Below are 26815 nucleotides of genomic sequence, written 5' to 3'. Positions count from 1 at the left end.
AGGGTTCATTCGCCCTTTTGCCATCAACAAGAGGGAGGCTTTAATGACCCTTTCCTTTCTCTCTCATTCTTTAGTGTGATCATGCATATCAGTTCTGCATTCAATTAAAGCAATGAGGTATTTTACTCACATCACTATTCGGCAAGATCTACAAATGCCTTTTTTATTCCTGTAAAAAAATATTCATGTTGCAAGTAAAAAAAAAAAAAAAGGTCCCCCCTCCTTATGCAATTATTCAGCGACTGCTCAAATGCTGTTCATTCTACAAAGTTAGTTTTTGGGTCGATTAAGTTCCAGCACTCTGGTCACGCTGCTTCATATCGTTTTTTTGTTCTTGATTGGGTCAAAAATAAAACGCTCATCAAAGAACAGTATCTGAAGTATACATGTACCGGGTGTATATAAATATTTATATAAATATTTATACAGTTTATGCATTGGTTAAATTAGTCGGAGTCGTAACATTTGGACTGGCTGTATATATATTCAAAAGGCATCATGATGCTCTAGAACCTCAGATGGAGGGACAGCATCTTTACAAGTGGGTTTTAAGGAAAGTCTCTTGCCGTCCAATCCAGTGCAAAAGCTGTTTTAACCTTCCTCTCCCCTTTCCAAAACTCAGAGCTTTTTTTTTCTCAGCCCAGCTCGATTCTATCAGTCCCGGTCAATTGTTGTATGGTTCAGTCCAACACACCACCCAATCCAAACCAATCCATTCTGATCCTAATCCTAACCATTGGGAACTTGGTTTTTAGAAAGGGAGCTTTGTCCCACTCTTTATCTTTTTTCCATGGTGACACAGCCCCCAGAGTGAGCCCTTTTTGCTTTCACTTTTCCAAATTTAGGTGCGCCTTTCGCCTTCGCCTTCGCCTTTGTATAAACATATTAAAAATAAGCATCGCCAACATTATTTGCATGCTTGCATGCTTATTCACCTGGCTCCCCATGAGGGAATATTCATATATATATAAAAGAAAACAAAATGAAGTGAAATAAAGTATAATAATATAGGCTTTATACATGTACACGTACCCATTCGCCCCTAAAAAAAAGGACAGGTCGCCTGGATTTTAAACACCATTAAACACATGTATTGATAGGCAGTCTCAAGCGGCGTCCATGTACTATTGAATAGATACCTACCGCCATACAAGTGCACTTGATAAACAATAATGAACTATATTTTTTTAATCACTTTTACAATTTTTTTTGTAGTTTTATTAAGAGCATGCTGTTACAATGGAAACAAGGTGTTAACCAACAATACAATAAAAAAAAAAAAGGGACAACTAAAACAGTTACAGACAAAAAAAACAACGCGACAAATGAATACATATTTTTTTTTCTACAAGGAACAAAGCGCGACTAAAATACAAAACCAAAAACGGAAAAAAAGGTTACAGAAAAGAAGGGAAAAAGAAAAAAAAAAAGAAATTGCAAAGGATTGAATTGATGGAGGGTATAATTTTTTTGGGTGGATGAAAAATGAGATTGATGAAGGCTGATGGGGATCCATATGCTCCTTCTTCTCATCTAGACGTCACATTCTCGAGGAGATTTTTTGTTGGTTTTTTTTGTTTTTTCTTCTGATTGGTTTTAAAAAGTCCTTGGAGTCGCGGTTATTGATTATGGTTCCCTTTTTTTTTTCTCACTTGAATAATTGAATTGAAGGCTGGTCTTTTCTTTTTTTTTTTCTGTTTCCCATTGAGCAAGTAGCTCTTTTTTTTATCCTCTACTACAGTCCATGTTACTGACTAATCCCGTGGTAAGTTGTTTGGTATTGAAAGCGTTGATTCTGATAATAATTCCATTTTTTTTTTTTTTTTTTTTTTTTTACCGAGTTTGCTGAGAAAGTCGAACAGACGAATTCAGAGCATGGTAAACAGTGGTCTCGATGATTAGGACCGGAAGTAAATCTGAACTTTTAACAAGACTCGACTGCCTGGCGGTTGTCAGCGGTGACGGCTATCTTGCCGAAATCATCAACAAGCTCATCGCGACCCGTCTGGATATCTTGAACATCCTGCAAGAACGCCGCAAAATACTTGTTGTATTCTTCGCTCTCAAGGAACGATCCCAACTCTTGATCTTCATCTTCATCCGAGTAGTAGTCGACCCCTTCAACCATCTCAATGATATGATCATCATCATCATCATTGTCTGCTTCCATATCCTCAGCACTAGGGGAAGGAGGGTGCCCAATGCAAGCTCTGAAGGAATTGGTCGATGCCTTCCCAAGCATGTGGCTTCTTTGCCAAAACAAGACCTTTGATCTTGCTCACACACCTCATCCCATGGCATGTTCTCGGTCTGGTTCAGCTGTAGAGTCGACAGAATATCGATGTAGAGCTGAGTATCTGCGTGAAGCAGCTGCAAAGCAGTATCCAATGTATTTGGTGTAAAGCCTGCAACATGGAAAGAAATAATGCAAAAAAAATAAAAAAAAAAAAATAAAAAAAATTAATTGTTTGTACATTTCCAATAAAAATAAGAGGGCCGTAGAAAACACGAGATTGTATAGGGGTCAAGGACATACCCATGGAGTCGGACGCCTCCTCCTCAGCGAAGACCTTCTGGATCTCCAAGCGTTTATCTTCGGGGAGAGATGACAAGAAAGTCTGAAGAGACTGCATGACCTGGGTGTGTGAGGCCGATGGGACATCGAGCTTGAGGGCCACGACGTAAGCCAGAAAGAGCTCCGTAGACTGAAGAATATGCTGGACCTTGATTAAAAGAGGGGTTGACATGAGAACATTCGTCAACATGGAAAGGAACTCTGGATCCTGAAGATTAAAAGTGTAATAGCGTTTGCATGAATCAAACATTAGTTCGTGTATTACAGCTTTAGTTTCATTCCAATTATGGAAAAGCACACATTCTATTTTAAAGGTCACGAGGACTAAAAAAAAAATTGGGGGTGAACAGAACATGCAAGGTGGCGTCTGGACAAAATATTCGTTTATCGAGCTTGTCGAAAAACACCTGATACGGGGAGAGGACATAGCTCAGGATACGAGGGAAATTAGGTGAACTGAAAGCAGATACAGAATGGCTTATGAATACTATACCTGTTCAGCGTAGGTCATATAGCGATGGAAGACAGGAAGCAGACGTGGCGCATTGGCAAAGAACGGAGTCATGTTTTGTGAGAACTCGGGAATGGGTGCGTTGACAGAACCATGGCTTGCCAAGATTCGACCATGTTGATCCAATCATCCTCAAAGAGTGAGTAAGACAGACTCTTGAAGAAGCAGAACTGGGCAAAGGGGGTCGGTTTATGGCTACTTGGTTCAGACATTGCTTTTTTCTTTGTACGACTTTTTATGTTTTTTTATTAAATGTATACTTTTTTTTTTTTGGTGTTAAATGATTGCCGTTATGAATAAAGCTTGTGGAAAGATAGAGTATATAGGAATGTGCGTGAAGGTGAAGTTGATAGAAAGGTATGAGTGCGTGTAAAGGTGAGAAAGAGAAAAGAAGAAAAGAGAAAGAAGTGGACATTCGTCTCATTTTTTGTACCCTTGGGCAAATGACCATTTCATTTCCCAAGGATTGGCTCTTGCTTCCTCCCTCTTGTCAAAATGCTCGTGCTCTTCCCGCGCTCATTCAAGTCTTTTTTTCTGTTTACTTTCGTATTTTCCATTGAGTTCCTTGCCAATCCTTTATCGTCCTATAAGTCTTTTTCTCTATTTTTTTTTTTTGTCTTGAGGGACTATGAGTTTGATGCATTCTAACTTTCTCCAAAAAAAAGAGTTGTCATAATAAGCCAAGAAAGGATTGAGGGACTAGAACCAAAAATGAACACTGTGCTCCATTAGGACAAGACAATGTGATGGCTCTTGTTAGTGATAGTATAATATTTACGTATTTTCGTTAATGAGTATAGTATATGATAGTATATGAATATAAAGCGCACATTCATCATGCTCTCATCCATCACCTCATTTCTAGGCATTTGATCCCTCTATGTTGACTTAGGTCAGATAAAAATAATTACTAAAGTGCTCTCACCTTTATTCTGATGCCTGTATGCCTTTTTTTTTTTGGTATTGTTATTAGTTTCTTTGAGAGAAAGAAAGAGAGAGTCTCTGTAGGTATTGAAGGCAACGAATGGCGTGATCATGGTCTATACTAATAAAGAGACACAGCCGTACTAAATCGTTACGCGACATTTGCATGAAGTTGAGTATTCACACAGCCTCTTGAGCTCTTGAGACTCTTGTGAGGAAACAGAACAATTGATGCGGTGCGCGTGACCATTGATTTCGTGCGATCGGATTTGCCAGAGCCAGATGCATGACACCTTGCCATAGTTGTCGTTGTTGCGCTTTGACTTTTTTTGTTTTGTTTTGTTTTGTTTTTGGCATTGTACGACATGACTAGCGATGTAGCAAAACCCATACGTTGTTGACATGGACATACGGAGCTTTGTAAATGTGGTAGAATATCTTTCAGTGAGAGAGGGAGGCTGTTATTGCTCCTGAAATTTCTTGCATTTTACTCAATGTAGACTAGCTTACTTTATAAATCAAGGACAGCCTTTAGACGTCGACGGCCACCATCTCTTCTTTTCTTTGGAGCACCACTCTAGAATCAAGACCATACACAGAAGTGTGCTAAAACAATGCACATAGTCAGCTCGAATATCAACAACCGATGTTTCATCATGCAAATCGAATAGAGACAAATATCCACAAATTTTTTAAAAAAAAAAAAAAAAAAAAAAGAATGGTATTTCCTCTGGTAAGCAAGTCTACGTTCATGCTCACTCCATTATTATAATTAGCAGTGTGCAACCATGACTCGGTAGCATAGTATTGTATTTCTCAGGAAGATAAATAGGGAGATGTTCCAACTCACCGATTCCAGTTGCTCTTGATAATCCAATAGTATTCGGAAGTAGGGAAAACAGAAAAAAAAAAATAGGGCAGACCCTCTCTCCCTTCGACCATGCAAACTTTTCTTCCAACATAATCAGTTAATGCTTGAGCTCCCCCTGTGTGGTTGTTTAAAATATTCAAGGATGCAATGGAAAATAGGGAAGGAAAAATGTGCGTGTTTAAATACCGCGACAAATGACATGCACCCTCGATCGATAATTAAGGTTATGTTAACCTGCAAGGTCGAAAGGGATAAAAAAAAAAAAAAGAGGGAGAGGCAATACACACATTTATTATATTTATGTATAATAGTATATATATAAATATATTTATCTTAATGGAAATTCTCCGCTGCTAAGCTTAAGTATTCTGTGTGTTTGAAGGGGACATGTACATCATTATACTGCTTTTTTATTTTTTTTCTCTTTTTTTGTCCAAGGGTTAACATCAACACGTCCTTTAGAAAATAAGATAAAATAAGACAAAAGGGGTCGACGGGCTGTTCAAAGTGTTTACGATAGTTTTTTTTTATTTTATTTTTTTTTTATTTCCTAATATTCAGCAAAATTACTCGCGAGGAGAGTGTATGTATGAGTTCATGTATGCGTTGGCCTTCAAATGTGGCTATAGAACACGCGAGGAGGTACGAAAATAGCGACTCAGGAACCGAGATCTTCATGAATGAAATTTCAAGTGTCCGTTTCCTATGGAAAAACGTCTTGATACGGATTAATGCGTAAAGCAGTGAAACGAACAAAATAAGGTTTAGAGAAGCCAAAGAGAAGATAGTCAAGACCACCGGGATGGATTTAATTGAGAATAAAGATTACCTAAAAGTCAGAGGATAATGGGCTTTTAGATGGTCATTTCGTTGCGTGTGTCTGCAATACAGTTTGGGGCGCCAATTCTCCTTTCTTGGCACCTCTTTCTGGGTGTTAGAGCCCGTTCGCCCCCTTTCCGTCTATCCGGAAATAGGAAAAAGTACGCATGCGATAAAAGAGAGGAAGAGAGAGAGAAAGAGAGCGAGAGAGAGAGAGAGAGGAGTATGGGTGAAAATTGGTCCGTGGATATCAAAGTGCGTTTAGCTGAGTATCCCAAATTATCAGCATCACTGATCTCATTATTTACAGTGACAGGGGATCCCTCTTGTTACTATTCTATTTCTTTAGGATCAAATTGACATCCACTCCTTGTCCCTTGTTCCCCTCTCTTGTGCATCCAACTACAAAGGACCTGTGTTTTTAGTCAAGGACCCCCATCTCTCCTTGAGACAACACCGTCCTTTGTATATTAGTGTATATGCGTACAAACCCTTGCACCGCATTCCGACCGTGCATTCCTTCTTTCAGTTACTATATTTCTACTTACCCCCATCTTCCTGGTGAAACTACTATTTATTAGTATACATTACTCACTTTTACCCTCCTCTTCCTTCTCTGCATTTTTTTTTTTTTTTTTTTTTTTTTTTTGTTCTTTGAAATCTCCTTGTGTCCTTTGATTATCTTCATACTGACAGTTATCCAACAACAGCAAGTGCTATCTTTCAATATCGACTCTTCACTTCCTTCACTTAATTTTACGCGTTGATAAGGAAAGCTTTGGTTATTTCCCTTATTGATAACTCACATTGACAGCAGAATAACATCCCATATTCATAACAATTAAACGTCAGCATTGATATCCAAAAGATTGGCCATTCTCCCTTAATTTGCCTTTGGTATCAATAATACATTCTTCAAGCTACAAGGAAACGCTGACTGTGCTACAAAATCACTAGTCTTCATCATCTTACTTGGTCATTGTCTTTATCTCTTATCAGAAAATACATCAAGGTAAAAACGTGTTCCATCTAAAATATTATCCGGACTTTTTGTGTAGCACAAACATTTATACGTTACACACATCACGCCAACAACTGGTTTCTGGCTACTGTCTGCTGTCTGCTGTCTTTCAGACCTTGTTTTGAATGACCACTTTTTAATATCTTGCACCCACCCATACTTTCCCTTGCTTTGTCACTGCAACGACTAACTTGCACAAGCGATAACACACACCTGTACAGTACATTCTTTTGTTTTACTATCGTACCAGGACCTCCTTGCATTATTATCATCCTTCAAAGCTTCTTTTTGCTCAGTTTAATATTTACATACATTTATTGCATGAGATTCCCCCTATCCTCTTTCCTCCCTTTCATCTATATGCAATACCGGTATTGATTTCCATTATCAGAGAGACTTTTGCAATATGGGATACACGTCGATCACACTCGTCTGATTTGTTGTTTGGTCATAGTGTGTATTCCTCTCCTTTCTTGAATGCGAATAGCATCATGTTAAAGTGTATGGATACATCTGCTTTAGTAGCCGCGCTTACTTTTGCTTTAATGCCTTGGTTGTCGCCTTGTTCCTGATTCGCAGAAGTAGACAGGAAGAAAGGGCTTGACAGAATCGTCCTCTCCCTCTCCACCCCCTATGTGTCCCCCATCTCCTTCTCACCAAAATAGCATGGTTCTCCCCCTTTTACCCCCTTTGTTCTGTGAATGAGCTATATGCGGTGTATGGATCTAACATTTTGTTTCCAGCAAGAGAAAGAGCAACCTTTTTGTCTATGCGCACAAGAGCAACATCGGGGGTCGCAGAGCATCTTAAACCCAAAACAGGCAACTAGAATAGAAGACAAGAATCTGAAAACATGCCTTTGACATTTCTACGCTAGCTGCTCACCCCCTACTCATGTCTTTGTTTCGCTTCACCCTCATTTCCATTATTTTGTATTTATGCGTGTGGATGTGTGAGTCCTGTTTGAGCGCCAGATGGGCAGAAGCAAGGGGAAGAAGAAAAAAAAAATACACCTGTCAATGTCCATGGACCAATGCAGATTCTCCCCCCCCCTTTTTGTATTTCCTTTTTATTTTTATAAATGTGCAGTGCTACAAGTAAACTAAAAAAGACATTAAAACAAATAATTTTTTTACTTTCTGCGGTTACATTCATTTCTGCAGGAAAAAAAAAAAAAATCAACTCCTTGTCTTTATCATCCTTTGATTGCTCTTTTTATTTTATTTTTTGTTTTTTTGTTTTTTGGTTCCATACCTACAGGTTCTCCTGTCTTCTTTGTCCTTTTCTTTCTATTTCTTACCCTTTTCTTTTATTGTTCATACTCTTGTTCTTTTCTTTTTTCAATTTTTTATCTTTTCCTCATCTTACGCATATAATCTCTCTCTGTGTATGTATACCCCTTGTTCTGTATCAGCTCCTGTCAATTGCGTATTACGTCCTCGTTTCTCCCTTTTCCCTTGTTCTCATTCTTGTGGTATACTATACGATAGTAGTAATTTGGTTTTCAGTTATAGTTATGGGGTCGAAGGCGGTCTCTCTATCCCCGTCTTCATAGACATACCTTTTCCTTTATGTATTCACATAGGAGAAGAAACAAAATGACTGTTGTATCTTTGCATGCGCATTGTACCACTGTCTTCAGGAGCCGTTGCCACCATGATTCAGATACGTCTGATCGATCATCAGTGCACACGGCAGCATGCATTCTTTTTTGTTCCTTACAAGAGTGGGAAGAGGGAATACCGAAAAGTGCAAAAATGTGGTTGGATGTGTATCTTAGGATGAATAAAAGATTCATCTTTATTTGTGTCTGTTCATCCTGAACCCTTTTCTAACCGCGTCTCTCTATTACTCTTTTTTCCCTTCACTAGCCTTCTCTCCTTTTCTTTCCTCTTTTTTCTATCCTCCCTACTCCCCCATCTCTTACACTAGTCCTTCACTGGCATAAACCGATCTCATATAATTTTTCGTTACTGACTCCTATTCTTCTTTTGTGCAAAGCTATCCGCTCGTCTATTCTCAAGTGAAAAAACACATACATAACGCCCCCATCCTCAGATCTAGCCCTCAGACCACCCTCCTCTTCGACAATACGAATATAAGATAGCCATGCTCTCTGCAATTACACAACCATCAATGTCTAACAATAATGACAAGACCACAAGATCTAGGCCACAGTCACCTACAAGGAAGATCCCCTCTAGCGGTATCAAGATTGAGCCAAGACACGAATCCTTTCACTCGTCCTCAGTTACTCCAAAGGAACAAAGCAATGACGATGCACAGCAGCGATCAGCAGCAGCATCGTCTTCTCCCCATATACTAAAGGGCAATGGACTAGAGAGTGACCTTGAGGGAGATCGGATGGAATATACGGACGAGGCTCCTTTACATCCTCTAGCTCCGGCAAGGCCCTTAGTACAGCAGCAGCAGCCCTCTTATGCAATATCTACACAAGCCCAGCGCATCAACAATTATTGAAGCTAAAGACGGAACATGGTCTTTCGAGCCCGTCACCATCTTATCCTTCTTCCGTTTCCGTCATGGGTACTCCTGACATTGTTATGTCGAATGATGATTCTGAGGAAACTAATGGTCCTTCGTCAGGAAGCTCTAGTAATCGTCGTGTATCATCAGATGTCAATATGGCTTCAACTGAAGGATCAAATAATAACAAATCGTCCTCAGACGCGCCCGCAATGGCAATGGCAACGACAGGGACAGCAGCGCCAACGTCTAGACGACCCTCCTTGCGAACTATGACGGCAACGCTTCCACGATCTGCACTCCAAGAGGAGACCATTGCTCTTTTCAAACAGTACCGTAACTTGATTCCATGTGCTAAATGCTTTTCCCGTAACACCATTCAGCGTGATGGCATGTCAGGTAAGTAATGAAAAAAGAAGATATATCCATTGTCAATATCCAAAGGCAAGGTCAAGGAGGCGATGTTCCTATGGTCTCTGACTATTACTTGTTTTTTTTTTTTTTATTTTTTTTTTAAATCATACACCGCTATGGCATACGAAACAGATGGCAACCTTCGATTTAAGTGTCGACCCCCTGTTTCTAAAAGCTTGATTTGTAACAAGTCATATTCAGAGTCTAAAATTCGCAACATGATCGCGGGTGTTGTCTACGGCCACTCTCTGCCAGATCCAACTAATTCATCCAGTTCCACTAACGACTCTGGCGAAAATGTCCTGGCCCTGGCGCCACCACCCATGGTAAAAACATCAACTTCTCGACGTGGATCGAAAATGGGCAGTAGCCCACGAATCAGCTCTGAAGTGACGCCTGAGAAGCTTCAGCAACGCCTTCAACAACAACAAAGCAGCAGCAACAGGAGGGAGAGGAAGGAACGCCAGTAGTAGCGACATCAACGCACGACCAGAGCCATGATGATCATGAGCTATATAAAGATACTCATCATCACCATACGACCGAGAGCCGACGACACTCGCAATCACTTCATCCATCCCAAAGTAATCCAAGTAGGCGCGGTTCTGTGCAACATTTGGCTCGTCGTCCATCAATGACGGGCGATGAGTCTATGATGATGGACTATGATGAGCAGGCAACGCAGCAAGCACACGCACCCAACCATACTGGTCATTTTCAAGTTCCATCAACGCCACCGATGGATGGAGGGATGAGCCAAGATTCCAGCGCTCGCGCTCCGGGTATGGACGCGCTATAACACCCACAGGCCCTGGCGGCCCATCACTGCCTCAGCAGCAAGCATCAACCTTCTCCACTGCGGCTTCTTCCTCAGGAGGGAGACAAATCCACAAGCTTCATCACTCGCACTCGCATCCAAACATTGGTCAACAACGCTACCAGCATTATCTTGAACAGCAGCAGCAGGAAATGCAGCAGCGCGAGCACCGTGGAAGCATCAGTGGATCGGCCTATCCAAACCATTCGACATCTCAGCTGTCACAGAGCCATCAACAGCGCTCTGCTCCATATCAACTTGTCCGACGTGATTCTTCACAGTACCTTGGTAGTACAGAACATCGGTCTTCGCAACCATCGCCTGTAATGGGTTCCAAATACATCGGAGAGTCCCTCTCACCCGCACCGTCATCGTCTCCACGATCATCTCCAGACCGAGAGACACCGTATAGTCATTCACTGCAGCAACATAATTCGGCACAATCACATGATTCAGCTGTTCCTTCGTCACGCAACGTACCACACGCTGGAAACAGTCGATTGACGACAGCACAAATGGGGGTTACTTCCAGAGACGAATGAGCCATCCTCATTCGAGTCATGTATATAGTAGTAACGGCCATGCGGGGTTGCCTCCACCACTGCCATCCCCATTATCGCATCCATATGATCGTCGAGCCAGCGAGGTAGAGGAGTATCCACAAATGCACCGCGAAAAGTACGAGAGACTAAATGCGAATACAATGTTGGCACCAAGCTCTGCTACAGCCCCATCAAGGTTGCCACAGCAGCCAAAAAACCGATCACAATATCCTCCAGGTTCGCCAGGCGGTGATAGTATGCATCCGTTGGATGTTAGCACCAATCACCAAGCTGCTGACGATTTAAACACATCTCAACAAGCCTTGACGCCTCCTATGAAGCCCATCCAACATCACTTTTCTTCTGGAGGCCATGGCGTCGCGTCAGCCTCGTCTGCAGCGTCACCACCATGGATTGGTCCTGGGAACATTCATGGGGCCCAGAATGGTATGCAGACCCCACAATCTGAGCCGATGAGATACTCGCATTCGCTACCAATGAGCGGAAGTAGGCCGCCTCCTAGGCATCTCTACCCTTCCTCAAGCCTCTACTATCAGACCCCACGACAAGATGACAGGGATCGATTTGATAGCGAAAACGACAGAGATCCTTCTCCTGATTATCACGACGTAGATTCTGATGGCCGTGAGTATTCTTTTATAGTGGTATTGCTTGTTTCAATAATGGCTCGTTGCAAAAATCTAATAGATTATAGCAAATCTAACGTCCATTTTTTTTTTTTTTTTTTTTTTTTTTTTTTTTTCATTTACAGGCCCAATAGCTAGGATGCGCTCACATGGCTTGAAGCGCAAGAGCCTAGGTCAGCCACTCAGTCGTTCCAATTCTAATCAGAACCTTTACTCGACCAGCCTTCAGCAATACCAGAACCAGTATTCCTCAAATTCACACTCTCAACATCATTATAACTCTAGCCATCGTAGTAGCAGCCAAAACCATTTGGATCAATCTCAATATCAACAACACCACGATCTTAATGCTGCAATGCCTCAAAGCTCCATCAAGCTGAGCTGTTTCCCTGGAAGAGATAACTCTAATATTACCTCCAATCCTATACCTATTACCAGGACTCTGGACACGACCGAGGCTATGGCAATGCATCTCAATGAGAGTTCTAAACTCGTGATTGAGATCCATCAGCCACGCTCGCCCCAATCTTACATGCAGATGGCAAGCAACGGCAGTAGCAGCAACCGAGCCAGCCATTCTGCCATTATCCAAAGATCAAATTCACAGCCCAATATAATGCTTGCTCGATCATCTTCGTCAATTCTTGGACAGAGAAGGTCACCTTCTCTAGATAGGTCAAGCTGTGAGGGATCCTCGACTAAGAAACGTAGGGCGGATTCGGATTCCGTCCCTTCTGGCGGCTCCAGCGCAGGGCATTCTGATGTGACTCTATAGGTACAAAGGCTGCCGTCGCTTCTGCATCCGCTACGGCCACGGAGTCCTTTTATACCATTACGTCACAAGGTCATGGATCAGGCGCGCAGAAGCCACAGAATGAAGCCTCAACAGCCATTCAAGTATTTGGCGTAGACTATCTGGCTAATAATGATGAAGATGCTACGATGAAGGATGGCCAAGTACACGCAGAGATTGGGTTGGGCCTTTCAACTATGGCAACAAGCCCTACAGTGGAAGCATTACGAGTAGCGAAAGGGTCGTCTTATGCACTGGTAGAAGATCAGAAAAAGGAGATGGGAATTGACTATTCCATGTTCACACGGGTTGAAACCGCAGGATGGAGAATCTTGATTCCTCCAAATGTGGTGGCATCTTTCCGATCAGACGAATTTGGACTGATGCTGAAGCCCAAAGGGATTGAAGAGGTTGAGTTTGCCATTGGAGCGGAAGACCAGGTCCAAGAGCAAGGGAGCAGACACAAACACGGGACGGGCCAGCAATGACGGAACACAACGGTAACACAAAGGCATTGCGCCAAAATGAAGGTGCGTTCAGGACTGGCGAGCAGAAGAGCCGACATCAGCAACAGCACAGAAGCACTATTCAAGTGGAAGAGGAGGATGAAGAGGTAGAAGAAGCATGCGAAGAAGAGGAGGAAGCAGGGAAGTGGAGGAGGAACCAGAGGAGGAGAAAGCAAAGGAGGGAATGGAGAGGATGTAAATGTTGAAGGTGTACGTCGGATTGCGTTGCAAGATGACGACAGAGACGAGCATTTGAATCAAGAGGAAGCGTAATGCAAAAAGACGAAGAAATGCATGGAGATATTGGAAGCGCACCTTTTAATAAGCCCGCTGTTAGTTCAGTACAAGTGAGACGAAAAGGTATGGGGCAAGAAGAGGAACAAGACGAACTTGAAGACGATGACCATTAAAAATAAATAAAATAGTTGCTCTCTATTTTTATTTTATTTTATTTTATTTTATTTTATTTTATTTTATTTTATTTTATTTTATTTTATTTTTTCAATTACATATTTGCAGACATTTCGCCTTTATATAAATGTCATTATACTTCAGTGATGGTGTCTTCATCGTCTTCCACGACTGGTGGTTTAGTAGCTGTGTCGTCAATTTCTGTGATCTCGGCGCCGGCCTCATCACGCATCAACATGTTGACAATCTGTTCAGCCACTTGTTGGACATGTTCCTCGGTTTCGGCCAGATGCATTTTTGGATGACTGGATAGGTTTTCTTTTGACGCAAGTAATCCGTCCGGGGCGCGTGGTGGTTAAAAGGATCAGGGCCTCGAGCAATGTCTCGCGCAAATGGGCATCGGCCTCACGTTTCTTTGTAGGAGGCAACAACTGGATATCTTCGGGCATACCCTCCATGTCCTACAGTATAAGGATTAAAAGAAAGAAAAAAAATATTAAAACTTTTTAGCAAGAGCCTCTAATGAGCCGAAGAGAGGAAGAAAAAAAAAAAAAAAAAAAAAAAAGAAAACTAGCTTACGTCAAGATCGAATTCTTCGGGACCGCAGAGAGGGAGTAAAATGTAAGGCAACACATTGATATCGCTCTCATCAAGGAGAGCAGGGTGGCTTTCAACAGCAAAACTTGCATTCCTATGGAGAACACAGATGTGTATGTGAGAGACGAACTTTTTTTTTTATTTTATAGTCGATTAGGCCGTTTAAGACCAATACCGACGCTTTAATTTTAATTTTTATTTTGTTAATCATAATACTTACTTGATGGTTGTGATAACGCCCCCACGGCGGATCAAATTAGGATGTTCAGTGAAGCAAACAATTTTGGAAAGAGGAGAGAGGCCACCGCTATCTTTGGCAAATAATTGAGTACGACCAAGAGGAATCTTAATTAAGAAAAAAAAAAAAAAGAAAGGGAAATTGTCATGAATGTTTAATCATTTGATACTGTCTCTTTTTTTTTTTTTTTTTTATTTTTTTCCTTGATCGCTCATTCACAATTCCCATTCGTCATATCATTTCCATTCTTTCATCAAAACATACCGTAGCCAATGTGGCAAAGACACTTGCCAGAAAATCATAGTTGCATTGAGGATTGTAGTTCTTTTCATTGCCCTTTAAAAAGATATCAGCGAGTTGACCGACAACGGAGGTGGCGACTGTGAGGCCCTCGACAGGCTTTCCAGTCATATTCAAGATCTTGTTTGCAATTTTATCATTCTTACACATGTTGGATAGCAACATGGATCCTAAATCACCCAAAATATTGGTTTTGGACTTTTTTTTTTTTTTTTTTTTTTTTTAAAAAAAAAAAGCCAAGGAAAGAGAGAAATAGAGGACGAATATATTGTCCAGCATTAGGCATCTAGGAAATTAAAGATACACATTTAACGAGCTTTTTTTGTAATTGTAGCCATTGTTCCACCCTGTATGATTCTTAGTCTCAGTCTCAGCTCCATCCAGTTGTATTCCTAGTTGCCCAACCACTTACAATGATGATATTAAAGATCAAATGCTTGATAAATTCTTCATCATCCAGCTCGTTGCAGATAACAGTTTCTCCAGAAAGGTTGATGAGCGAGCGGAGAGCATCATGAGCGATTGCCTAATATTTCCAGAAGGAAAAAAAAAAAAAAAAAGGAGATTGGAGAAAAATAAGAAAAAGATTTACTTGACTAATTTTTTTTAATCACTTTTTTTTTTTTTTTTTTTTTTTTTCCTTACGGTATCCTCTTTGGTCATGCTTTCAAATCCTTGGTAAGAGGCTTGGCATGCTTCAGAAAGACTTTGAAGAATTCAGAAGTGCTGGGAGTGAAAGAGACGATGTTTTGGATAGCGATTTGACGAACCTGGAGTGGGAAAATGCCGACAAAATCATACGTTGAAAAGATAATTAGCGGATCAATTGATACTTTTCTTTTTTGCGTTTAAAAAATTAAAAAAGATTGAAATACAAATGTCTATATTACCTCCATCCTAGCATCGTGCAAAAATGGCAGGAGCTATTGATAATTAAGTAAGATCGAGATAAAATATCAAGGTATATACAATGTAATAAGAGTATAGGTAAGATGTGGGCGAAGCAAGCACAGGCCAGGTCAATAAAAGTAAAGAAGAGGCCCTCGTTTATTTGTTCTTATTTCTTATTGACGCACCTCTTCAATTTGTGCTTCCATGGTAATATATTATAGAGCAATGAAAAATGAGGTTTGAATGTCAAGGTTGAAAAGAATGAAGAATCAACAACGTCTTTCTTTTCTTTTCTTTCTTTTTTTTTTTTTTTTTCCCTTGGCCACTCTTTCCATGATATTCTTTCTTTCCATACAACCTTCAATCTATTCTTTTAGAGGTTAGCATAAGCCACTGCCTCCAACAAAAACAATGAAAGGAAAACGCCCTTTAATGAAAGATATCCCGATGAGGAAATGAGCCCTGACCATGTCACCAAGACTTTTCCACCTTTTGTCTTTGTATGCACACAAACGCGGTCCTTTTTTCTTTCTTTTCTTCCTTCTGGTGCATCGCCCTTCATCTCCTCTCATACTCTTCATTGAAAACTCATCCATTCTTACTTTCTTTTTACTTTCTCATACATTTTTTTTTTTTTTTTTTTTTTTTTTCTCCCTCTCTTCTCCTTTCCAGTATACATTTGCAGCCACCGGCAAACTAATTCTTCCTCCTTTTTATTTTGAAAACATTGGACATCTACTTTTTACATGACCTCCTCGAAACGAAAATCAATTGTCGATACTGCTGAGCTGTCAAAGCGCGCAAGGCTATGGTTCACAGAAGGTTTAGATGGAATCAGCTCTTATCTTGGACTAAAACCTTTAGAATCACTAGGTAGCGTTAGCATCAGCTTTGACATGCCTGTTTATTGTAGGGACTGGTATATCAACAATAAGCAACTTATCATGTACATTCTAATTACTTTACTCGTTTGTGGTATTTCTAGTTATTGAGCAGCAGCGTAAGAAGCATGATTGGGTAGGAGCATATCCAGGAAGCGCTACGAAGGAGCTTATGTCCGAGGCGTACTTCTGAAAGAAGGTCAGGATCAACATTTTCCAGCACATCGTCGTCCTAGCCCCTCGTCTCTATCGCCGAACGATGGATCTAAAAAGCCAGCAGAGCCTACTGCTGCTGCCATGGATAATTCTGAGGAAAACAAACCATATCAGCTGGAGCCATATACAAAACTTCCCACTTTTACAGCACCAGATTTCCGGGAACGGCCTTCATTGTTTTCATCTAGCCTATTATCCTCTACTCCTTCAACTTATGGACTTCAATCCAGAGCGCTGATGAATCAAACAGTTCATTAGCTTCAGGATCACCATCTTCCTCGAGTGTATCTTCTGTCACTGGATCATCACGATTTAGCAACCTGCCACACCACATAGATTTGAACAAAACTCCTTACTGCGGGCTCGACCACGAATCTATGCCAGCAAAGCTCAAAGGACAACTTCGTTGCTGCAGAGCAAGGTATAGGATAAAGAAATATATATAAAAAATGAAAAGAAAAAGGAAAAGTGGAGTCCGATTGTGGCAAATCGCTCCTAAAGTCTAACCTGGTTTGTACTACCATTGATTTAATTTAATTTAATTTAATTTAATTGTAGTACAATAAGGATGAGTCCGTCGCACGTCAGCGTTTGTTGAGCGCATAATTTGATTCATTCACGGTCGGGACAAAGTAATGTTTGATATATCATTTCATAATGTCTGTATCTTTGGCAGTAGCATTCCTAATTTGATCTTACGTTTTTTTTTTTTTTTTTTTTTTTTTTTTTTTTTTTTTTCTCTTATTCTTTTTATATGTATGTTTACTTAGATCGACTTCAAGCTGCATTGGATGCAACAATTGGGGCATTAAGATCAGATCGGGAAAGCATTGTGAGCTCAAGGAGGACATCACAGCCATCTATTGACGAAGAGATTGCAGAACATCGTCGAATGAGAGAATACTATCGATCTTACGACAAGGACGATTTGTTATTAGAGCGTAGTATAACATCTAGACAACCAGCTTGGCTAAGGACAGGGGTAGGTCACACAGAAAGGGCCATTCAACTTACGGTCGTTTCCTACATGATAGGAAAGCATCCATTTCGTTAATGTTTATAAAATTTTTTTTTTTACTGACAGGTCCGATCGAGCTTTTTTTTTTTTTTTTTTTTTTTTTCATTGCTTTATTTTTAGTATCAAGGAAACAAAGAGCCAACATGGCTCAAGAATATTAGAAATCTGATCAACAGGAATCTGCCAAGGTACTTTTGGATTCGCTTCCCCTTCTTTATGATTATGGCTCAGGTCATAGGTTTTAACCTATTAAATATTGACTCTTATCTTCTTTGACAACTTATTCAACATGTAGCGTTGAGAAGCAGGAGCGGCCACCAAGTCACCAGGCTATTGTGAGCGAACATGAGCGTATCGAGAAGGAACTGAAAGCACGAAAATCAGGACATGAGCATTTTCCACCACTTGCCAAAGACGACGAGCAACGCGTGAGTTCATTATACTGCTTTCGTTTTACACTTTTTTTGAGATCATCTCTTTCTTGGACCAAACTTAAAAGTCCAGGTATTTAATGTCTTTTCTTTTTTTTTTCTTTTTTTTTTTTTTGTATTATTCTACTAGGTTGCTGAAGCTCTAGCGGATGGATATGGTCAAGTAGCGCGGAAGGATTTAATGTTGCGATTCTCAAAAAAGATATTCAGACATTGCGACCAGGTCAATGGCTTAATGACGAGGTCATCAATTTTTACGGAAATCTAATTATGGCCAGGAGCAAAGAATCCACAGAGTTACCGAAGGTCCATGTTTTTAGCACCTTTTTTTACAAAACGCTCAGCGAAAATGGCTATGAAAAAGTCAGGCGATGGACCAAAAAGGTATAGAATGGAGATGAACGTGAGCAGATGAGGATGTTATAATCAGGAGCATGAAAGCTAATGTTATTTTTCTTATTTGGTCACTTTAGATCAAATCTTCGACATGGATTATGTGCTTATACCATTCATCACTCAGGCAATCACTGGACCACAGCTGTGATCGACATGAAGAAGAAAAGGATAGAATATTATGACTCGCTTCTTGGCAATAATCCTAAATGTTTCTGGTGAGGTAAAAAAAAAAAAAAAAAAAAAAAAAAAAAGTAATTGGTCAAGTTGAACCTTACTGTTAAGCGAAACTAAAGATTCTTTTTTTATTTCTTCCACTTTATGAAGCTTCTTCGTAATTACCTTGAATCAGAACACAGATAAACTGAAAGAAGCCATTTGATTTTCATGGATGGGAAAATGATTGTCCCAAAGACATTCCCACTCAAAAGAATGGATTTGATTGTGGAGTGTTCACATGCACATTCATCGAGTTCAAGAGTCGAGGACAGGATCAGTTAGATTTTTCACAGAGGAATATGGATTATCTCCGCAAGAAGATTGCTCTTAGCATAATAAACAAGAGCCTTTGATTTTGGAAGGAAAAAAAAAAAGCGGGGGGACGCATAATCGTCAATTCTAATAGTTATTTTTGTCATGAATGTGCCCGAGATGATTGTGGATGGATTTATGCAAAGATTCGGATGTTTTATTATTTGTTATGATATGGCTATGGATGGTCAACCAGTCAAGGCAATGTGAAGGAGATAATTAAACAGAAAAGAATACAAACAAATTAGTGTTTCTATCACACACCAAGCATTAGTACAAAAAAATAAAAATAAATAATAAAAAATAAAAAAAAACAATACAATACTTACACGAAGAAGAGCAAGTGCTTTTTCCAGATTATCAATGGCCGTCGGAATGTCATCATATGTTAATGCAGAAACGGTCCATTTAACAATGCTTCTGAATTTGGGTATTGACAGCAGGGTCCAGAACCATCTGGACAGGTGTGTATGGGATTTGAGAGACGGTGCCTGTAGTGGTTGTGATTGTGGATGCAGATGTGGCTGTGGTTGTGGCTGTGTTTGAGAATGAGGCTGATGCTGATAAGGTGCGGAAGGCTGGGAGAATCCAGAAGATGGCTGGACATATGAGTTTGGTGAAGGTGTGTTCATATGACTCACAGTAGGTTGTTGTTGATATGGACCACTACTATGAGGTTGATTGTTTCCTACTCCATATCCGTATTGTGTGTCCGAAGGCCCTGTAATGTGTCCTGAAGTTGGTGGAGAGTTGATATTGGCCGCAGTGGGATTAAAAGTAGAGGGTATTGATGTTTGTGATGGTGGTGCAGCTGCTGGTTGGTATATGTTCTGACTCTGGTTCTGGCCAAAGGTGGGGTTGGGGCTATGGGACGCTTGACTCCAATTGTTGTTGTTACTGTCAGTAAAGGTCCCGTTTAAGGCATTTCCACCACCAACGTTACTGCCGCTTGTGCTGGAAGGTCCCAAGGGAGGCGAAGGGAATTGGAGATTGTTGGGAATCCAGACTGAGGCGTTGTTATCATAGATGAGGATGGGACACAGGAGTGGAAGTATAGGAGTGAATGCTGAAGTAACATTGGTATTATCAAGATCATTGTTGTTGACTTTATTATCGCCTCCCAACATGTCCAATGAAGATTCCAATCCTGTCAAGTTGGCGCTAGCACTGGCATCTGTGATGATCTCCTCCTTGGGTTTATCAGCTCCTGGTGGTAAGGGGGGCGTACGACCATCACGAAGTGCTTTTACAATCTCGGCAGCCTCCATTTGGAATATTTGATCTTGGCTTCGACTTCAGAATCAATATCACCAAACACTTTGAGTAGTTCCAGAAAGTTAGCAGCAGCGACAAAATTCTTGGCAGTTTTTCTTTTGTTTGTTGAAGGAAAAACAGTACGCACAAAAAAAAAAAAAAAAAAAAAAATAGTAAGGATATGAGCCCTGATTTTTGCACATTTTATGAGAATGACGATGTATGTCCCCTACTGTGAACCTTGTCCAGCACGGTCTTCGTCGTCAGCTCTGCTAAAGATCTTGAGGGCAAAGTTCTCAATGTGAGCATATCCAACCAAATCACTCGAGATGGCCTCATTCTCTCCAATCTCTTTTCGTTGCTGTTATGGAAAAGGACACACAAAGAAAAAAGGGTTCATTAGTATTTTACATGATATTATTTTTACAAATGCTTCTCTAGAATGCCAAGAATCCTGTGTTACACTGATAGCAGGCATAAAGCCGGTTAAAAAAAAAAAAAAAAAAAAAAAGAAATGAATTCCTCCTTTACTTCCTGCGCCAGCACTTGTTCTTACCTTCTCCAAAGTATCGAGTAGCTCCACACAAACGCCCTGTTGCTAGCATCCTGTCCTGCCTTAGGAATAGCCAATTTGGCAGCATAATAATTGGCTGGGGATGAATATATATATAAAGACAGAATGGCAGCGAGAAAGAGAAAGCGATAATAATGAATGAACAATTCCTCGTGAATAATGAACAAACCCCATTATACTTTTTCACAATTTTTTTTTTTTTTTTTTTTTCCTTATTCTTTTATCTATTATATACCATAGTATGACACGATAGGTTCACGGCCCTGCAACTGGGCAGCGCGTTGCAGGTATGGAGTGATGGACTTAAGTCCCTCAGGGACGTTTGCAGCAGACATTTAAAGTATAAAGGTAGAGACAAGGAATGAAAAAAGCGCGGAGACAAAGAAGAGAAAAGCGCGTTTGCAAATAAGAGAGCACTCGGGTATAAGTCATGTGGTATTTAGTAGTCATCAATAAGCCACATTGTTTATGTACAGTCTTTTTTTTTTTTTTTAAACAAAAAGAGGTGGCCTTTTCAATAACGACCTTTGCCTCATCTCCTGCAAACATCAGCTGCTTGACTTGGCTTGACACTGTCTTCAAACATATACACATTTACATATAACACAGCATAATGTCATTAGAAAAAGACAATGCCTGATGAGGCATTGCTAAAGTCTTTCCATGACCAGGTTCTCGCTCGACCAGAGGTTTTCCTTACAAAGTCTGAGACTTCGGCTGAGGCAAGCCAAAGCCATCACAAAATACCTCTATGACCTTGGTAAAATAAAATTGGCATTAGAGAAACACTATTATTATGTTTTTTTTTTTTTTTCTCTGATTCATTAAGATGGCTTTAAGCAATTGATTGATAACCATGGGTACTTAGACTGACTTTTTTTTTTCTTTCTTTTAGGCAAGTCAACTGAATCTGGATCACTCAAGAAACATGGCTCCATGTTAGAAGAATTATTTATCGATGGCTTTGATAACGACCAAATCTGGGAAGAGATTCATATGCAAAATACGCCTTTCCTATCTTACCTCAAGCTAGAACTTAAAAACCTTAAATCTAACAATCAGGAACACCATCGTCAAAAGCAGCAGCTAGTGATGATGATGAGGACGAGAATAAGGGGGGAAGAAAGCATGGTCAGGATCATGATCAAGCAGAAGATGATGATGAGGCAGAAATGAATTTGGGCCTTGATGATGAGATATGGTGTTGATATCGCTGATACTGATCACATGGAAGGGTTCTCTGGTGAAGATGATGCAGAAAATTTTGATGACATGGAACCAGAGGATTATCAGGAAAGGGGAGAGGATGAGGATGATGATGATGATGAAGAAGAAGAAGAAGAAGAAGAAGAAGACTTGGATGATCTCGATCTGCCAGTCAAGAAAAAGGACCAAGACCTCAGAAGTGGATGATGATTTTTTTAATCTTGAGGAGTTCAATGCCTTAACAGAGAAACAGGAGCAGGATGAGCTGGAAGACAAGGAACCCGAAGATGATGATGAGGAGATTGACTACTTTGCAGATCCGGATGTTATTGAAAGTGGTGATGAGGATGACGATTTCGGAAACATGGGCGAGAATGAGGATGAAGCAGATGCTCACGGTAAATTTATAAAGATGCGATACCTTTTGCTATGTTTCTAATCAAAAAAAAAAAAAAAAAAAGACCGTTGTTGACCATTTTTAATGTGTGCATGTGGGTGTGCATTTTTTTTTTTTATAGACGTGACATACAAGGACTTTTTCGCTCCACCACCAAGAGGAACGACTAACAGGTTTAAGGCTCAACGCCCATCAAAAAATAATGAAGACTCTTTTGGTAAAGCTGAAAATAGCGATGATCTGGAGATGGAAGACGCTGATGAAGATGATGAAAATGCAGAGATCAATGAACTCGGTGATAGGGTCTCTAATCTCTTTGGAATAGACGAAGCGGAAGATGATGAAGCAGGTAAAGAAAAAAAAAAAAGAACAACTTTGATTGAAGAAAGGGCTTATCAACCTTTTTTTTTAATTCACTATGGATGACGAAGAATTAATTTGTTAAATTTTTTTTTTTTTTTTTTTTTTTTTTTTTTTGTTACAGAAAAACTGTCAAAGTTTGAAAAGCAACAGAGGAAACTCAAGGCACAGATCGAGGCATTAGAGCAGGAGAATGTTGCAGCTAAAGACTGGACCATCAAAGGAGAGGCATCATCTTTCAGATCGTCCTGTCAACAGTTTGCTAGAGGAGGATCTTGATTTCGAGACGGTAGCGAAGCCTATTCCTGTTATCACCGCAGAGACAACACAGACGTTAGAAGACATGATCAAGGAACGTATCTTGGCTGGTAATTTTGATGATGTGGTTCGCAAGGCCGCACCCAACCAAAAGGCCTTCAATCCATCCACAAGAGTCGAGATTTCTGATGAGAAATCAAAGAAATCACTTGCAGAACTGTATGAGGATGAATATGTTCGTCAGACATCGACCACAGGGCCTGTGTTGAGTGAGCGTGAAGCAGCCTTGGAGAAGAAACATGAAGAATCACACAATTATGGCAACAGCTTTGCCAAAAGCTTGATTCGCTCAGCAATTGGCATTACACACCCAAGCCACCCAAGGCTGAACTCACAGTGGTTACGAATGCACCAGCGATCAGTATGGAGGAAGCTATTCCTGTCAGTGTTGCTGATGCGGCACTATTAGCCCCAGAGGAAGTCTACTCTGCAGGTAAACAACCCATCAAGGGCGACACTGAGATGGAACAGGCTGATAGGAAACGGAAGCGTGCTCAGGCTAAAAAGGCCAAGAAGGTCGAGATCCGAGAAAAGGCTCGCAAGGAAGCAGAACGCAAAGCCGAAAGGGAGGCCAGAGACCGGAGATTGGGTCGCCAGCCTGGGGACAAAGGGAACTCCAAGACAGTGGTGCGCGACAAGATGGATGCTGTCAAAGCATTTCAGGTCAAAAGAACATCAGCTTCATCGATCGCGAGGGCAACAAGAGGTCAAGTATCAAGAATGGTTCATCACAAGCAGAAAATTCCAAAGGCGCCAAGCTCAAGTTGTAATATCATTACCTTTATTATTATTATTATTATTATTATCTTTCATCGCCATCGTCATCCTCATCATCATTGTCAGCATCAACTCTTTCTCTTCGCCTTTTCCTACCCCCCTTTTTTTTACTGCTTTATACACCATTATCGCCTTTCAATCTGTCATCCACATGTTCGCATTTTCTAGATTACATTAAATATTAAATCCTCTTTTCTCACCATGCAAAAAAAAAAAAAAAAAAAACGGGAGGTTCTGCATGGTGTGTAGTAGCAAATACTTCATATTTCCATGCATCTATCTCACACGTTTGTTGTTTGTTTGGTTCGCATGATACTGTACATGTCATGGGTCACAACCTCTGACAAAAAACACTGCCCTGCATTCATGTACAGAGGCTTTTTTGACTTTTGGCTTTTTTGGCTTGTTTGGCTTTTTTTTTTTTTTTTTTTTTTTTTTTGGTTTTTCGTTTCCTTTTGTTTGTTTTGGGTCACACGGAAGCATCATGCTCTTGTTCTTTACTTAAAAGAAGAAAGGAAGGAGTGAAGGAGAAGAAGGTAAAGACTCTTTGTTTCCCCTCTTCTCTTCCCCATCAATTTTTTTTTTTTTTTTTTTTTTTTTTTTTTGGTTTAAGGATACATGTCAATTTAGAAGCAGGCTGTTAAGAAAAAAAAAAAAAAAAAAAAAAAAAGAGATACGTTTATGAATATGGGCACATCGAGGACAATAGAATTGTGAACGTGCCCAACAACAATGCGGAGCCTTTTACGAGCGGAGATCTTTTGTGTATCTTTTTTACCGCGCTTTTGTCATTAAAGTTTGGTCCCTTTCTCAACAAATAAGCATGTGTCAACAATCTGGTTTTTCTTTTTTTGCCGATGATTATATAGTCTGCCCTTATTATTGAATATTGAATTATGCATCATGACTTATTACATGGGATTAAACAGAATATTATGGATGTACATGTACTTGAGTACGGGGATTAAAACATAAAAAGGCGTACATGTATATGTAACGTATTCATGCAGCTGATGAGGCCATGGAACGCAGGAGGCCACTTGGTGCAAGTAGTGACAATGACCACTGTCGACGATGATGCTTTGTCTTTTTTTTTCTTTTGACGGCGCCTATTATGCCCATCGACCTCACTGGCATTGTTTAACACGTTTGCTTTGTTGGTTGCTCGCTTGTTAATGTTTGAAAATAAAATTGGTACTTTGAGATGTTTCTTGACTGTGTCCTTGAATGACAGAGACGGCTACCACTACCGTTACTGTTGACCTTACTGTTATCGCAACCATATTCGGGGTGTAAAGTAGCATCAGCGCATCAGAAGTACCATTCCCATCAATCCAGTCCTTGGTCTGTACTTCGATCTCATCATCTTCTTTAAAATCTTTAGCCTCGGGGTAGGATAGTAGCTTATGCTCTTGTTGTTGTTGTAAGGGGAGAGGAAACTGGTTAGAGGGTGAATGCTCTATGAGAGCTTCTGGCACAGGGACAGAGAATGTTAGCGTGGTTGGGGCTCTTGGTTGTGCTATTGTTGTCGCCGTGTCAGTATCTGTGCCAGGGCTTGTACCTATGCCAGAGCTCACGCTTGCGAGGGCAATGGTAGGAGATATGTCGATCGGTTGCTGCTCCTGCTCCTGTTCCTTCCGTTCTTGCACGGCCGCACTAACCTGTGCTCCCTTTACTGTACCCTATCATTGCCCTTTACAGATCCCGATCCGCCCCCTCCGGTCGAGAGATTGATTTGGCCATCGCGGCTGTTGTTGCAGTTGCCATGTTTGTTGTGCTTACCAAAAGCTGCTCTTTAAATTTGGACCATCCTTCACCCATCTGATTCCAAGACGTTGGCAATGGTAGAGAAGCTTTTCTTCGGTAGGCTGCACTATTATTGTTGTTCCTGCTATAACCACGCTTTCGACCACGACTGGTCCCTTCATCACCGCTATCGCCACTACCACTGCCATTATTATTACAGCTATTAGTGTGGACCCCGTACCCCTCATTACTTCTGCCCCGACGTAGGCTGATGATGTTGTGATGATTATTTTACTATGCCGTCGATGGCTTTCTCGATACAATCTTGGCAAATCGTTGGACATAGCCCAGTCCAAAGCATTCTTCACAAGCCTTTCGGCCATTTTTGCAGTAGATACAGGGCGTTAGAAAGGAGGAAGGGGATGCAGAAGAAGATGAAGGAAGAACAAGAGGCGAAGCTGCTACTGTTGTTCCTGTTGGCGATGCCATTTTTGAGCTGTTGGCTGCAGCACCATTAATTCTTGTTGATACAGCGATATTGGATGAAAAGGTGATCGATGTGGGCGAACAAGCTGACTGTGGGGTAGGAGAAGGATTAAATGAGGCCGTTGATACGGGAGCAGATATAGGTACAAGATCTGAAGGCTCGAAAGAAAGGCTTCTTCGTGCAGAAACGAGATTGATGCCCTAGAGGCGTTGCCGGTGTCTGTGCTAGTTGTAGTTGTTGAAGCGGATGGGATGGCCGCGTTCAAAACAGAGGGTGATGACAGACGATGGGCGCTTTTGCTTTGGGGTTTTTACCTTGGTATTGACCAGAGCAAGGAGATCTTGTTGTCAATGCTAATGACGATGATAGCAAGGATGGGGACAGGGCGGACGTTGAGGGTTTTAAATAAGAAGGTGAGGGCGCCGAATAGCACATATGGCAGACGATAGAGCCCAGAGTACACTTTCTACAGCGTTCTCGGACGAAGCCCCGATGGCATTCAGGATTGCCATTGGCTCGACATGGTTTAGTGGGGACAGCAATGGAGCTACTGGTAAACGTAGTAGTCCTCCGGAGTGCATGAATATCGAATGAAGACATTTTTTGGTGCGAGATCGGTTGGAGGGGGAGTTATCAGAGAAAGAGAATGAATAAGAGAAGGAAAGGGAGGAGAAGAAAAAGAAAAAAAAAAAAAAGATGCAGGTCCATTAAAATTAGAAGTATTGTGGCCATCACATTCAAAATAGTTAAATTCCTCAAGGATGGTTGAGTATCAATAGCATAGTACCTCTGATTTTCTTTGAGAGCTAATGACCTCTGAGCCGCTATATTTACTGCATTGTTGGCTGGTCTTTATGAATGA

The 26815-nt window shown here is 40.8% G+C and overlaps 9 protein-coding genes across 9 annotated transcripts; 5 read left to right on the top strand and 4 right to left on the bottom strand.

The window, feature by feature from the left end:
* Positions 1-1810: 1810 nt before the first annotated feature.
* BCR41DRAFT_356716 (hypothetical protein) lies at positions 1811-3454 on the bottom strand. Its single transcript, XM_022024699.1, has 5 exons — positions 3179-3454; positions 3069-3152; positions 2537-2783; positions 2283-2405; positions 1811-2208 (listed from the first exon to the last, which is right to left on the bottom strand). The coding sequence occupies exons 1-5, from the start codon at positions 3296-3298 to the stop codon at positions 1925-1927; spliced, it is 858 nt and encodes a 285-aa protein (XP_021879758.1). The 5' UTR covers positions 3299-3454; the 3' UTR covers positions 1811-1924.
* Positions 3455-8830: 5376 nt separating this feature from the next.
* BCR41DRAFT_397813 (hypothetical protein) lies at positions 8831-9202 on the top strand (the record flags this gene model as incomplete). The annotated part of the gene is made up of 1 exon (XM_022028908.1): positions 8831-9202. The coding sequence occupies one exon, from the start codon at positions 8831-8833 to the stop codon at positions 9200-9202; it is 372 nt and encodes a 123-aa protein (XP_021879757.1).
* BCR41DRAFT_106903 (hypothetical protein) lies at positions 9069-10174 on the top strand. Its single transcript, XM_022019348.1, has 2 exons — positions 9069-9607; positions 9755-10174. Exons 1-2 carry the CDS (start codon positions 9265-9267, stop codon positions 10090-10092), a joined length of 681 nt encoding a protein of 226 aa, XP_021879756.1. The 5' UTR covers positions 9069-9264; the 3' UTR covers positions 10093-10174.
* Positions 10175-11213: 1039 nt separating this feature from the next.
* On the top strand, positions 11214-12909 carry BCR41DRAFT_387649 (hypothetical protein; the record flags this gene model as incomplete). Its single annotated transcript, XM_022027916.1, has 3 exons — positions 11214-11626; positions 11754-12335; positions 12404-12909. The coding sequence occupies exons 1-3, from the start codon at positions 11239-11241 to the stop codon at positions 12907-12909; spliced, it is 1476 nt and encodes a 491-aa protein (XP_021879755.1). The 5' UTR covers positions 11214-11238.
* A 522-nt stretch (positions 12910-13431) lies between these two features.
* On the bottom strand, positions 13432-15656 carry BCR41DRAFT_356711 (hypothetical protein). The gene is made up of 9 exons (XM_022024698.1): positions 15550-15656; positions 15364-15396; positions 15181-15243; positions 14886-14999; positions 14438-14671; positions 14156-14280; positions 13918-14029; positions 13665-13799; positions 13432-13612 (listed from the first exon to the last, which is right to left on the bottom strand). Exons 1-9 carry the CDS (start codon positions 15568-15570, stop codon positions 13472-13474), a joined length of 978 nt encoding a protein of 325 aa, XP_021879754.1. The 5' UTR covers positions 15571-15656; the 3' UTR covers positions 13432-13471.
* Positions 15657-16018: 362 nt separating this feature from the next.
* On the top strand, positions 16019-18904 carry BCR41DRAFT_356710 (hypothetical protein). The gene is made up of 11 exons (XM_022024697.1): positions 16019-16237; positions 16350-16381; positions 16402-16637; positions 16694-16882; positions 17029-17033; positions 17232-17443; positions 17600-17667; positions 17775-17907; positions 17979-17983; positions 18078-18294; positions 18675-18904. The coding sequence occupies exons 1-11, from the start codon at positions 16111-16113 to the stop codon at positions 18873-18875; spliced, it is 1425 nt and encodes a 474-aa protein (XP_021879753.1). The 5' UTR covers positions 16019-16110; the 3' UTR covers positions 18876-18904.
* A 71-nt stretch (positions 18905-18975) lies between these two features.
* Positions 18976-21048, bottom strand: BCR41DRAFT_356709 (Vta1 like-domain-containing protein). Its single transcript, XM_022024696.1, has 7 exons — positions 20898-21048; positions 20674-20738; positions 20645-20647; positions 20322-20449; positions 20129-20204; positions 19164-20096; positions 18976-19012 (listed from the first exon to the last, which is right to left on the bottom strand). The coding sequence occupies exons 1-7, from the start codon at positions 20995-20997 to the stop codon at positions 18995-18997; spliced, it is 1323 nt and encodes a 440-aa protein (XP_021879752.1). The 5' UTR covers positions 20998-21048; the 3' UTR covers positions 18976-18994.
* Positions 21049-21172: 124 nt separating this feature from the next.
* BCR41DRAFT_356708 (Mpp10 protein-domain-containing protein) lies at positions 21173-23906 on the top strand. Its single transcript, XM_022024695.1, has 10 exons — positions 21173-21422; positions 21519-21522; positions 21558-21793; positions 22041-22266; positions 22387-22614; positions 22750-22882; positions 22919-22993; positions 23141-23152; positions 23189-23591; positions 23615-23906. Exons 2-10 carry the CDS (start codon positions 21519-21521, stop codon positions 23711-23713), a joined length of 1416 nt encoding a protein of 471 aa, XP_021879751.1. The 5' UTR covers positions 21173-21422; the 3' UTR covers positions 23714-23906.
* Positions 23907-24640: 734 nt separating this feature from the next.
* On the bottom strand, positions 24641-26553 carry BCR41DRAFT_423387 (hypothetical protein; the record flags this gene model as incomplete). The annotated part of the gene is made up of 4 exons (XM_022030297.1): positions 24641-25402; positions 25503-25686; positions 25762-26104; positions 26268-26553. 4 exons carry the CDS (start codon positions 26551-26553, stop codon positions 24893-24895), a joined length of 1323 nt encoding a protein of 440 aa, XP_021879750.1. The 3' UTR covers positions 24641-24892.
* Between the last annotated feature and the right edge of the window lie 262 nt (positions 26554-26815).

The sequence above is a fragment of the Lobosporangium transversale genome (assembly GCF_002105155.1).
Source record: "Lobosporangium transversale strain NRRL 3116 chromosome Unknown BCR41scaffold_27, whole genome shotgun sequence".
Classification (NCBI taxonomy): domain Eukaryota; kingdom Fungi; phylum Mortierellomycota; class Mortierellomycetes; order Mortierellales; family Mortierellaceae; genus Lobosporangium; species Lobosporangium transversale.
Note: the sequence above shows the minus strand (reverse complement) of the source record. Positions and strands in the feature narration are given on the sequence as shown.

Coding starts and splice junctions, on each gene's coding strand:
- BCR41DRAFT_356716 (XM_022024699.1), bottom strand. CDS start 3,298: ATGTCTGAACCAAGTAGCCATAAACCGACCCCCTTTGCCCAGTTCTGC. Junction 3,153..3,178: donor TCGAATCTTGGCAAGCCATG/GTTCTGTCAACG, acceptor CCCATTCCCGAG/TTCTCACAAAACATGACTCC. Junction 2,784..3,068: donor ATATGACCTACGCTGAACAG/GTATAGTATTCA, acceptor TTTAATCTTCAG/GATCCAGAGTTCCTTTCCAT.
- BCR41DRAFT_106903 (XM_022019348.1), top strand. CDS start 9,265: ATGGGTACTCCTGACATTGTTATGTCGAATGATGATTCTGAGGAAACT. Junction 9,608..9,754: donor TCAGCGTGATGGCATGTCAG/GTAAGTAATGAA, acceptor CATACGAAACAG/ATGGCAACCTTCGATTTAAG.
- BCR41DRAFT_356711 (XM_022024698.1), bottom strand. CDS start 15,570: ATGGAAGCACAAATTGAAGAG. Junction 15,397..15,549: donor TGGAAGCACAAATTGAAGAG/GTGCGTCAATAA, acceptor AATTATCAATAG/CTCCTGCCATTTTTGCACGA. Junction 14,672..14,885: donor TGATCTTTAATATCATCATT/GTAAGTGGTTGG, acceptor AAAAAAAAAAAG/TCCAAAACCAATATTTTGGG.
- BCR41DRAFT_356710 (XM_022024697.1), top strand. CDS start 16,111: ATGACCTCCTCGAAACGAAAATCAATTGTCGATACTGCTGAGCTGTCA. Junction 16,238..16,349: donor AAAACCTTTAGAATCACTAG/GTAGCGTTAGCA, acceptor TGGTATTTCTAG/TTATTGAGCAGCAGCGTAAG. Junction 17,668..17,774: donor ATCAACAGGAATCTGCCAAG/GTACTTTTGGAT, acceptor TTCAACATGTAG/CGTTGAGAAGCAGGAGCGGC.
- BCR41DRAFT_356709 (XM_022024696.1), bottom strand. CDS start 20,997: ATGTCTGCTGCAAACGTCCCTGAGGGACTTAAGTCCATCACTCCATAC. Junction 20,205..20,321: donor CGTGCTGGACAAGGTTCACA/GTAGGGGACATA, acceptor AACAAACAAAAG/AAAAACTGCCAAGAATTTTG. Junction 20,097..20,128: donor TTGGTGATATTGATTCTGAA/GTCGAAGCCAAG, acceptor TTCCAAATGGAG/GCTGCCGAGATTGTAAAAGC.
- BCR41DRAFT_356708 (XM_022024695.1), top strand. Junction 21,794..22,040: donor TAAGGGGGGAAGAAAGCATG/GTCAGGATCATG, acceptor TCGATCTGCCAG/TCAAGAAAAAGGACCAAGAC. Junction 22,883..22,918: donor TTCAGATCGTCCTGTCAACA/GTTTGCTAGAGG, acceptor TCGAGACGGTAG/CGAAGCCTATTCCTGTTATC.